This window comes from Colias croceus, chromosome 19, assembly GCF_905220415.1.
Source record: "Colias croceus chromosome 19, ilColCroc2.1".
Lineage (NCBI taxonomy): Eukaryota > Metazoa > Arthropoda > Insecta > Lepidoptera > Pieridae > Colias > Colias croceus.
The window spans coordinates 3,189,577-3,202,143 of NC_059555.1; the positions used below are offsets into that span (position 1 = coordinate 3,189,577).

General features: G+C 35.6%; 1 protein-coding gene and 1 long non-coding RNA gene across 2 annotated transcripts in view; both read right to left on the reverse strand.

Annotated features, from left to right (window-relative positions):
- Positions 1–223: 223 nt before the first annotated feature.
- Positions 224–987, reverse strand: LOC123700546. Its single transcript, XR_006752624.1, has 3 exons — positions 816–987; positions 433–530; positions 224–316 (listed from the first exon to the last, which is right to left on the reverse strand). It is a non-coding gene; the product is annotated as an uncharacterized LOC123700546 (long non-coding RNA).
- A 3,870-nt stretch (positions 988–4,857) lies between these two features.
- LOC123700013 (fatty acid synthase-like) overlaps positions 4,858–12,567 on the reverse strand; it is a 28,141-nt gene continuing 20,431 nt past the window's right edge. The window contains exons 30-40 of the mRNA XM_045647098.1: positions 11,443–11,607; positions 10,599–10,771; positions 9,889–10,038; positions 9,128–9,331; positions 8,919–9,027; positions 8,684–8,825; positions 8,442–8,592; positions 7,369–7,516; positions 6,439–6,603; positions 5,624–5,723; positions 4,858–5,521 (exon numbers count right to left, since the gene is read on the reverse strand). Coding sequence (XP_045503054.1) covers positions 4,929–5,521; positions 5,624–5,723; positions 6,439–6,603; positions 7,369–7,516; positions 8,442–8,592; positions 8,684–8,825; positions 8,919–9,027; positions 9,128–9,331; positions 9,889–10,038; positions 10,599–10,771; positions 11,443–11,607 — 2,100 coding nt within the window. The 3' untranslated portion in view covers positions 4,858–4,928. The remainder of the gene's footprint in view (positions 5,522–5,623; positions 5,724–6,438; positions 6,604–7,368; positions 7,517–8,441; positions 8,593–8,683; positions 8,826–8,918; positions 9,028–9,127; positions 9,332–9,888; positions 10,039–10,598; positions 10,772–11,442; positions 11,608–12,567) is intronic.

Consider the following 12,567-nt stretch of genomic DNA (forward strand, 5'->3'; position numbering starts at 1 on the left):
TACCCGAGAAAGGACATAGGCTACTTTTTACCCCGGGAAATAGGATAGATTTTATCCCGGAAATCCCACGAAAACGGGAACTATGCGGGTTTTTCTTTGACTGAGCGGGCGAAGCTGCGGGTGGAAAGCTAGTAATAAATATAATAGAAAATACCTTCAATGCGAATGATCTATCAAGAGTGAATAGATTCAGAGGCGAAAACGTTACTTCATTCATATCAATTGTCTGCTTGAAGTGTTCCAGCTCATTATAAACCGAATCGAATGCACACCAAACATATTTGAGACGGTTTATTAGTTTTTTGGTTTCTTGACACTGCAAATAAAAGAATGTGTGTATTCATTTACTTGTACATAGATGTATTTTTGCTCACCTACTTATAGGTACTATATAATATGTTTTTATAAAATACATTATTTTTATATATTTACCTGTTGCTGAGTACGGTGACAAAGTTCTATAAGCATCATCAGTCTACACAAGTGAAAAATGAACCACGAAAGAAACAACATTCTATCGCCTGCAGTATCTATAAATGTTTAAAAAGCAGTATAAAGTAGTATTACTAAAAATAGAGAACAACACATTAATGTTTATTTATTTATTTACTCGGAGCACCAACAGCTTATACAAAAAAGATATATGTAGCAGTTCGGATAAATACATAAAGCCAATTAAAGGTTCTCACGTATAGAGATTACATAAAAAAGAATTGCCTGTGAGGACATTAAGAGAAAAGTTGTTAACACGTCAAACTCATCTTAGAAGTAAACACTTATTCGGAAAAGAAATCTGCACTCAACCGATGCCTTACCGTAGCAACACTGGTGGTAAATAGATCAAAATCGTATTGCTTGCAAAGCTTGTTAAAAAGACTGCACGTACACACTCGTGGTATAAAATAATTTTGTCGATAGTAAGTACTGGTGGATGGAATAAACAACGGTTGATTAAAACGCGGTCCATAAGAAGGAACATTGAATGACAGGGAGTTAAGTAGTTCCGTACAATTTATGTCACCTGGTATTTATGAATAATGTTGAATCTATACTTATATTATAAAGCTGAAGAGTTTGTTTGTTTGCTTGTTTGTTTGAACGCGCTAAGAAGAACTAGGTACTGGTACGATTTGAATTTTTATTTGAATCTTTCGGTGTTGGATAGCCCATTTATCGAGGAAGGCAGGCTGTATTATATCATCACGCTAAGACCAACAGAAGCGGAGCCACTCGGGTGAAACCGCGAAGTGCAGCTAGTAAATAATGTTTCGACCCAATGACGTTACCTACCCTTCTCTGTTATTTTTAAAAGAAAACATGCTGAAGAACTAAAAACTAAACAGACTGATCTGTTAATTATATTTAATGACACACTTTATGCACTTAAACCTAAAAGAGTCTACCTTTCATAAAACAGATCTCCATAAGAGTCATACACCCATAGCTGGATAGATAAATCACAACCAACATCAGAGATGCTAAGGACAGACCGTCACACCGCCCCATCTCTCTCACAGTATCAGAAATGTTCAGGTATGATGCCGAATACGAGCGAATTTCTGCAGCAACCTCCTTTATTCGCCTGGCATCATAATGCTCTAAAGGTTAATAGATGCTGTATGATAAAGAACATGAGCTATTCTAGTCTTGTTTAAAACTTATTTTCCTCAAATTCAACCACTTCAAATAATTGCCCAACTTTTTCCCTTTAGGTACTGGTAACATTTATACATTGTTGTGTAATGTACGATACTTTATTGACCAGACAAGTTTTAACCGAAAAATATTCAGTAAATAAATCTCATTGTTATATTAAAGTAATTTTTTTTTAACTAATCTGCAATCACCAATTTTATAAGTACGTACCTTTTCTTTTCAGAGTAATCTGGTACAAAAAGTCTGATACATCTAAATTGATTTCGATATTTAACTTTGAACAATTATCCTCAAAATCTGAAAACATCATCGTATAATGGCTTAAAATAGTATTTTGTGTGTACTATTATACTGACCACTCTATCAAAATCAATAAGTAATAAAAAAAAGAATAGCTGTTTCGAGCAGTAGGATCTTACGCTAATAAAATAAATAAAATAATAATAATAATATTTACCAAGATATAACCCCGCAAGACCTGTGTTTACAGCAAGAAGAGCAAGATGAATTAACATTATGATCGAAAAGTAATGAACGGTTAATATCACTTTCATCACCAATGTAATGCTGTGCGTATGAAATTGCACTACTTTTTTCCCTGTAAAGATAAAAAGCAACTAAGAAGAATTAAATTGTAAAAAATTAGCGTAGTCAGAATGATCATCATTTCTGGTCTTACATTCCAAAATATGCCTAACCGGCATCATTTTTGCAAAATCCCACAGCTTGAATATGTATAAAGAAACAAAAAACAGTGCCATGGAAAATCTCATAACAGTACTGTTCCATGAAGAAAATGAAGTGTTTTGTGGACGATATAATATCTGAAATTAAACTGATTATGAAATTTTTTATGAGACTAGTATTTCAATATAGTTACAGTAACGAAATTCTTCTTTTTTTTTAAACATATCGTTCTAATTATATAGGATGTCCCCGATTTGGTATACTATGCACAGTTGTTCAGATGCTCAGTGGGGTATATTATTATGAGTCTGATTGATTTTATCTTTGACTGTAAAAATGGGTGCTTCTTCAATGATTGAGCGGAAAGAAAAGTCTGTGTATTTGTTACCTTATCCAACTTATCGAAATATTTTATCCAACGTCGTATCCGATTTTTGTTATTATAAGCTTCCCAGTTAAGAAACAATATATTTATAAAACCGTTTGTTAATAAAATGACATTGCTATTTACATAGAATAAAAATGAAATGTCTGAAAAAATATATTTCAGAATTTAATTATTAGGTATATTTTAATGAAAACTCAGTAAGTATTGATATAATGAATAAGATACCTTATGCGTATATCAGTTGACCGAACCTATGAGTTAGGTTCGGTCAACACACCTTAATAAAGTGGGATTAATAGAAATTAAATTTTACTTATATAAATAAACTAGCGGTCCGCCCCGGCTTCGCCCGTGGTACATATTCACGTTTTCTCTGCATAAGAACCATCCTCGAACTTCAAGGAATATTATAAAAAAATAATTAACGAAATCGGTTAAGCCGTTCTTATGCGCTTAAGTTATGCGCTTACCAACACATTTTGGGATTCATTTTTATATAATATAAGACAGGTATCAAAATAAGAAGTAATTATAATAAAAATATGTTAACCGTCACATAAAGAAAACGCAAAGTTTTACTGGTTCGTCTCAATATCTACAATACAAAAAAATATCAATGAAAAATTAATTTAACCAAATATTGTACATATGTGACATTTTCCTTAAAAATCATTGTTCACAAAATAAATATCAATGATAACTTACCTACGAGTGAAATGACAATAATACCGTAAATATAGAAGCCTCTGGAATATGCTAAAACTGCGGAAGAGCGGATTGGAGCCACTGCAAACCATCTCGACACTCGCAGAACTTGTTTGAATATCTCTTGGAAAAATGTTACTTTGGAAGTCATTGCTAGAAGTTTGTTTCCAATGTGTTTTGATTATCTGTAAGTAGTTCTAAGGTTTCCTATTTGTACAACTATTAAAGTGATAAATAAATGTTCTGTTCGTTATTTTACTTGCCGTCGTATAGTCTAGGGAATGTGTTTTTAAGAATGTTTAAATATCTTTATATTGTCATTGTTAATAATTTCGAATCCTGAAAGATATCATATAATTAACCTTTTAAGTATACAACTAGTGAATCAGCGTCTGACTATATTCAATTGTAATGCACTGATAAATGTAAAGATAAGATCGCATTAGATTTTAATAATTACGAATCAATGACCTATTATACTAGTAGACGCGGCATACGCCAACATCATTGCACTAAAAAACAGCGTAATTAATACATACCTACTTACTAACGCATTATCACCAATACAGTTGTTCTCTCTTTCACTCTCACGCACGAGACATAATACATGTCTCACTCATGTACTTCGTAATAACAACTGCCGATTAAAATACAAAAAGAACGTCCAGCCACGACGCTGAATGGTGCGTGACTAAGTGAAACTCGGGCACTTACCTGAGTTTTTTCTTGCCAAAATAGAGAGCGGGTAACGTATCTAGGCTCTTTTATATATCATAGTTACGAATAGTGCTGCTTTTATTGTTTCTTTTCTGTTCGTGTTACATTAAACATAAAGAACTTATCAACTTTCTTTATTGAATTACAATTGTTACAATTATTGCTCACTTACAATTGTTTTGAATAACACCCAAATATCCTAAATAATAAAAAAAATCTAGAATCATCAAAACAGTTGCTAGTTTACCATATTCTATAATTCTGTATCATAATTTTCTTTAGAATTGAACAACCAGTCTTTAACAACAAACTTGCTCATCAATCACTGACTGCGACTTGTTTGTAGTGTAAATGTTTAATATTTCATATTTCGTTTATCATTTTGAATTTTCTAATCGATATAAATACTAGAATTGGATTAATATTAATTGCGTCAGTCAGTATTATATTATAAACTAGCAGTCCGCCCCGGCTTCGCCCGTGGTACATATTCACATTTTCTCTACATTAGAACCATCCTCGTACTTCAAGGATAATAATAAAATAGGAATTAAAGAAATCGGTTCAGCTGTTCTAAAGTTATGCGCTTACCAACACATTTTGGGATTCATTTTTATATTATAGATTCATAGAAATCTAAATAACAAGACACTAAATTATTTGTCCATTGAAATCGCAAAAGAAGTTGTAAATAAAACGGTAAATCAAGAAAAGCTCCTTTATTGCAATACACACAAAAACGATATTTGTTTGTAAATTACCAAAACCATTTATTTTATTGCTGTATCGTAATAACGTCTGCATTAAGCAAATATGTCTCGCAAAGATTTCTTTGTTCAAACGCTTCCAAAATATCATCTTCTAGATGTCTATTGATAATTCCAGCACATCTCATATCTTGAGCTGCATACGCAAGTGGAGCTTGCAAATCATATTCTTCCACTGGTTGTTCAGAATAATTCTGCAGAGAATCTTTTTCAAGTATCGACTTCCATTCATCAGTGATATCCATTTTTGGTCGCAGTAGAACAAGCTTCGATTTCAGTTTTTTCGCTTCAACAGAATAATTCTTGACGTGAAGTATTCGGGAATACGCAGCTTCGATCAATTCTTGAACATATTGAGATGAATGATCCACTTTTCCTAGAAGACTTCGAACGCATGTGGTCACTTTTTCTTCCCAAGTTGAGGCGTTTTCCAACACGTTATCAAAACACTCGGTTTTGTTTCCAGATATCAACCTCATCATGTGCTTGCAAATCGCATCTTGTAATGCTTTTTCGTCCTTATATTGGCTCAGATTTGCTTCAAACTGTGCTTTTATTTCATATGGTGTACCGCCGAGACAAAATACGACACCAGTAAAACCTGGAATGATTTTAACAATTATTATTTAATATACAAGCTGTGTTTCATTATCATATATGTATCATTGTGCTGTATTGTTTAAACAAAATTTTGAAACCTTACCATGTCTTTCTAAAATAGCGGCCATCTCTAAAGCAACGATCACGCCAGATTCATAACCAAGGAGATAAAAGTTCTTCCGTTGAGTCAATGACATGAGGGTCTGAAAAAGAATACGCAATTTAAGAAAAGAAGTAAAAATATTTCAATAAACTGGAAAATAATTATGAAACTGAATAATGATGATTGTCAATATCTTCACAAATAAGACCAAAATCACACAGAAACGTCAAGAAAATAAATTGCAACAAAATGAAACAACATAAATCACAGACAGCACATATTTTAGTAAAAAAAAAAAACAAACAATGTAAGTACTAAAAAAGACACACATAGAGACAGTACAAGTAAATGACGAGAACCAAAATAAATTACTACATAAAGCCAAATATCTTTAATACTTATATTATAAAGCCGAAGAGCTTGTTTGTATTTTTGTTTAAACGCACTAATCTCAGGAACTACTAGTCCAATTTGAAATTTGAATTCTTTCAGTGTTAGATAGGCCACTTATCGAGGAAGGCTATATCAAGCTAAGACCAACATGAGCGGAGCACCAATGAAGAATGTTTCAAAATCTCCTATCTCCGGGGGAAAAGCTAATCTACACTAATATTATAAAGAGGAAAACTTCGTTCGTTTGTTTGATTGTAATGGCTCATAAACTACTAGACCGATTTTAAAAAATATTTCACCATTCGAAAGCTATATTATCCACGAGTAATATAGGCTATATATTATCACGCTAAGACCAACAGGAGCGGAGCCACGCGGGTGAAACCGCGCGGCACAGCTAGTTATGTATAAATGTCAGTCACCTCAGCGAAGCGCCTCGCCACAGCGGGCAGGCGGCGGTCGCGCGGCTGCAGCACGAGCGCGGGCAGCTTGAGGCGCTCGCACAGCTCGGCGAAGCGCGCGTGGCTCCCCTCCACGCCCGGCACCGTGCACAGGAACGCTTGGCTCGCGTCGAACTCGTGGTGACGCTGCGCATAAAACGTTGGCTTTACGGCAACACTGCCTTAAAACTTTATAATTATGTAAATTAACTAAGTTAATACATAAAAAAGACGTGTGGCACTCGGGGACTGCCGCGGTAAAGCATAGCATGCCTTCAAGCCACACCCCCGTGCCTGTCGGAGTGGGGAGCGTGAGGTTTTTCGTTACGGAATTTCTCGTTTCGGTCCCCGCGCTCAAGGCCCGCGATAGAAGCTATGCAATAGCTTAAAAATAACTAAGTTATTTTTCATTTGAATATTCGGTTGAAAATATAATTAACTAGCGGTCCGCCCCGGCTTCACCCGTGGTACATATTTACGTTTTCTCTCCATAAGAACCATCCTCGTACTTCATGGAATATAATAAAAAAAGAATTATCGAAATCGGTCCACCCGTACATACGTGATGCCGTGACAACGCGAAATGGGTTTCATTTTTATATTAGGTATAATACAGATTTAACAAAGTTGATGCATCTTCATTATGAGTAGAAAATATTGGTACTGCAATTATTATTATGATATTGATATTTAAAATTTAAAAATAACTGGTAAATAACAAGATGAGACAGCGTTACGATTTATATAGGTAGGTACGGTACGAATTGAGGGACCGTCGCTTCCCCACACCAAATAAACTCCTATCCTTATAAAAATATTATTTTCACAGGACGAGTTATCTGTCATATCTTGTAAGACATCACAAACTCGTCGTACCTATTATTACAGTTAAACACAACATTAAAAACTCACCAAAGCTGAACTGTTCGTTAAAGTTGGCAAGAAGGTCATCTCTGTCGTAGCCAGAAGTTCATCCGAATCTATGTAGGAGTAAAACGTAGCCAAGCCTTTTGGATCTTCAAAATCTGTTTCAAAAACTGTTTCTTGGATTTCCTGTAATCTATAAAAATGATAATTTGAGCGTATGAGCAAATATTATAGTAAAACGTGAAATTTAAGCGAAAGTGGAAGAATTTATTATATAGATTAATAGAATATATTTTATGATATTACAACAGCAATATGGTTTTATTCTCACAACAAATGGCAGCACAGAATCCAGTGACATATGGAGTGCCTCCAGGATTTATATTTTTTGGTTTTTATGGCATTCAAATGCTTTATAAATATAAATTTATAAAGAATAGAAAAAATTCGATCACGAGGCGGGGCTCGAACCCGCATCCTTCGCGCCATTCCGGGGCGGATGCCTAACCAACTCAGCCACTCGTGACCCGCCTGAGCAATCGAATTTTTTCTATTCTTTATAAATTTATATTTATAAAGCATTTGAATGCCATAAAAACTAAAAAATATAAATTCAAGAAAAGGTCGTGTTCCATCGTTACAATATTGTATTCACTGAGTGCTTCATATTGGTTGAGATGGTTGTTAAATCATCTCAATAGATGGCGCGCGGTGTGTCCCTTAAGACACATAAAACTGAAAGGATAGAATAAATTCGATTGCTCAGGCGGGTCACGAGTGGCTGAGTTGGTTAGGCATCCGCCCCGGAATGGCGCGAAGGATGCCGGTTTGAGTCCCGCCTCGTGATCGAATTTTTTCTATTCTTTATAAATTTATATTTATGCCTCAAGGATCTCACCTTGGTCCACAATTATTCAATATTTTTATTAATGACGATTTTTATCATTTTAGTCACTGTCATACCCTACCTTATCTAGACATGAAAATATTCAAGGTTAACCAAGATTAGCTTAATTGCTTTTCCTACAAAAAGATTTTCAAAACTTGGGTAGTCATGTTTTTCTGTTCACATTTAACTAAAAGGATTCAGTTGATTTAAATGTGAACAATGCACTTACTTCTGGACCGTCAAATTAAGAATTTTACTTTCTTCAAACCATACATTGTACACATCCCTTAGGTAAACTTGCACGGTTCTAGATTTGGCTGGCTCCATACGTAATTCTAACAAGGTTGAAGTTTCATCAACAGCGTCTGGTATTTTAAAATCTAAAAATATTAAGTCAAATTAAATTATTTTTACCATTCTTCACCTGAATTAATTAGGAAGAATTAATTATTAAATATACTTTTCAAATACCTGCTATAGCAGAAATTTCTTGAAGTAAAGATGTATTAGATGAAGGACGAGTGTGACCTACAATCGTAACTCTTTCAGACAAAAGAGCTTGTTCGATTGTATCTATGGCGTTTTTAACTGATATAGAAGGACCGTTGTCAATCTGAAATAAATTAACATCAATAATATGTTAACCGGTCTTTTATAATCTACTAGGTTTTCAATTTAGATTTTACACGTAAATTATTATGCTTACCTTTTTAAGAGCAGGAAGTTTTATAAATGTTGCTGGTAGTTTCATTTTACGTCTCATCAAACATATTTCTTCTCCAATCGTGTTATCCCCATTGATTATTGCGAAATACCTAAAAAAATAATCAATGCAATTAATTCATATTTTTACGTTTATATTTATTTTTCTTTGATTATGTTTCTACAATGTTCACTGTAGCAGCAAAATTTCACCTCAACTTAGGATAGGATCGACTCTTAGAATCCAAATCCTTGAGGGAAGAAGCAACATTAGTAGAATTATAATCGCTCGTGATGATTGTGTAAATTCCTTCCACTTTATGCTTGATATCGCTATCTAAAGATTTAGATATAGTTTTCTTGTCCCATACGCCCTCTATTGTTAGCTCAAGTTGAATCCCTAATTGCTTCCAAATCCTGAAATTACGAAATGAATTTAATATCACAATATACCATATCATCTTTACATAATTATAATATTTCAGATCACGCAATTGAGTATTTGAATAATTTTTTTTTTTGTGCTAAATGGAAAGATTATATATTAGTTTTATAACAAAACTATTTTTTTAATTTTTTTTTTTGCAATAATTCAAAAGTTATTTCAAAATAAAAATTAGTCTTTGAATCCAGTACCGAAAACACACCGACAACTCCCGAAGCGTCACCCGGACGCGTGTGACGTCATAATGTTAGTTTTCACACATTGCAGTTGATACAAAAACGTATACAACTATAACATTTTGACGTCACATCTATGGTGACCAGTCATGGCGCGTTTATAGTCACGTGATTTTAATTTAAATTTCATCAATTTTTAATTGCTTATAATTAATTGAAAAACATTTTTTTTTTGAGTTTTTTGCATTAAATATCAATATTATTAATAATAAAGTTTTAAAATACATGAAAAAAATCAATAATTTTTTTTAATTCAAATACTCAATTGTCTATAATTAAAAGTTTATACTCACTTAATTTTATGCATCATAAAGTTAGATTTCTTCGAACAAATCAGTTGTATCTTTCTTACGCTTCCGTCAATCAGGCGTTGAAGAAGCTGTACTGCCAACACGTCATCATCCGAGATAACAATGTGGTAGTAATGTGGTGAATTGTACAAACTGAAAATTTTATAAAATGAATTTAATACGACAATACGACAATCAATATTTACATATTTTTTTTCGGGACTATTTTCACACACGGCACGACCTGATCCCATACTAAGCTTTCGCTTGTGTTATGGAAACCAGATGGCTGATAAACATACATATATAATTTAAAATAAATACTCATATAGATAATTAACACCCAGACACAGAGCAAACATCTATGTTCATCACACAAATATTTGCCCCGGGTGGGGATCGAACCCAGGACCTCTGGCTTGGAAGGCAGAGCCACTACCAACCAAGCCAACCAACCGGCCAGCCACTGTCTGTAGTACATCAGTCAGAATCGACATCCGAAATCGAAAATTTAACAATAATTCCAAAAGTTTTCAAACTTCGGTCAAGTGAATAGTACATTGGGACGACAATAAATCTCATTTTGCAACCTTGTCCGCATTTGACCGAAGTTTGAAAACTTTTGGAATTATTGTGAATTGATTGTCTTGACTGACTGGAGTATAGGGTTAAGTGTGTAATGTGTCAAATACCTACTAGGTACTACAACTCACCTAGTCTCTGTATTGGGTATGTTCTGGTTCATGTCGATGAGCACGCGGCCGCGGTGGCGGCTGGCGGCGAGCAGGCGGAACGCGCGCGCCGCGTCGCTCGGCGCGAACGTGAGCCGCGTCAGCGGGCACACGTAGCCGCGCGCTATGCCTTCGCTGATCAGCACTTGGAGGCGCTGCAGGACAATTAATGGACTTAACTTTTACACAAACGTACAAACAAAAAAAAGACGTGTGGGACTCGGGGACTGCCGCGGTAAAGCTATTGCATGCTATGCCTTCAAGCCACACCTCCGTGCCTGTCGGAGTGGGGAGCGTGAGGTTTTTCGTTACGCAATTTCTGGATTCGGTCCCCGCGCTCAAGGCCCGCGATAGAAGCTATGCAATAGCTTAAAAACATGATTCTTTATTGTCAAAAGAAATAAACGGGAGTATCAGTAGCTGCCATGAGCAATGCCCCACCAGGTACTACTGCAAAACGAACTGCAACAAGCGACCGTACGTAACCACGTGCCTATGGCCCTATGGCTATCAGTCCTACCAAGTTAGCACTTGGTAGTGCTGATCGTTCGATCGTCGAAACGTTAAAGTTGCCTATTAGCCAATATTTAAAATGATGTTAACAAATTTAAGAGGCTTGATCGTAAAAACTGATGTTACGAGGCAACTTAGCATTTAATTAAAAAGTGAAAATTATTTGAAAATTAAAATTATTAATATTAAAATTATCTTATTAAAATAAACATGTTATTAGTACATAGATACTAGTTGCTTCTATAAGAAAATACTGAATATACTGAAAATATGCAACTGCACATTTTATCACTTATACCCCAAGAACACTTACCTTCATTTCCGATTCGTTTCCATTTCTAAAGATGGACGAAAGATCGACAGCTGCAAACGATCTACTCCTCGTCATGTTGTACATTCCATACGAGAAGTCTTCGTTATTTTGCAACATCCCTGTGTCCAGAACAATTCCATAATGCGCACAACATTTTATGCTTACCTGAAACAATATATTATAGTATTATTATATTATCATGATTATAGTGTGGGATGCTAGGAGCGTTTAAATAAAATTACAAAACATTCCACGATGAGGCGTTTAATTCGCACGTTACAATAATTCGAATTTAGATAAAAACTGAGCGCACATCCGTCGTCTATGCCGGTCGCCGCGGAGTGAGGCTGAGGGGCTGACCGCTGACGAGCCGTCGCGAACAAATCCCCGTGTACGACCGGCGCGGGCGCGGGGTGAAGGGCGCGCAGTTGCTAAGCTGGCCGCCACACTACTCCCCCGCCGAGACCGATGCCAACAGCTAAGGTCGATAGTAGTTCGGGAAGCGAACCACTCGTCCACTTCTAGTCTTGAACGGTAGTGATTTGCTGTTCTCATCGTGTTGTGGTTCTTCCTGTAATTTAGTAAGCAAATAAGCAGGTTTAAGTCGATCTATGGTTACATGCGAAAGCTTGCCTCCAACGTCAATTTTAAATGTTTTTTCTCCTCTTTCAATCACTTTGTGCGGGCCAGAATAAGGTGATTCTAATGACTTTTTAATAGGGCCTTTGCGAAGGAAAACATAGTCAGCAATTTGTAAGCTCTTAGGTATGAAAAAGGTTTTGCTTGTATGCCAGTGCGCTGGTTTTGGTGCGAGATTATGAAAATGGTTGCGTAGGCGGGATGCAAAATCTGTTAGATCAGTACTATGAGCTTTAGGAGCGAGAAACTCACCGGGAAGGCGCAGTGGCTCCCCGTACACTAGCTCAGCTGCAGATGACTCAATGTCTTCCTTCCAAGCGCTGCGAATGCCAAGTAAAACAAGTGGAAGTACCTCAGACCATTGATCATTTTTATGGCACATGATAGCTGCCTTAAGCTGCCGATGAAAGCGCTCCACCATGCCGTTGCATGCCGGGTGATACGCCGTCGTAGGGCGATGAACTGCACCCAACAATGAAGATAAGC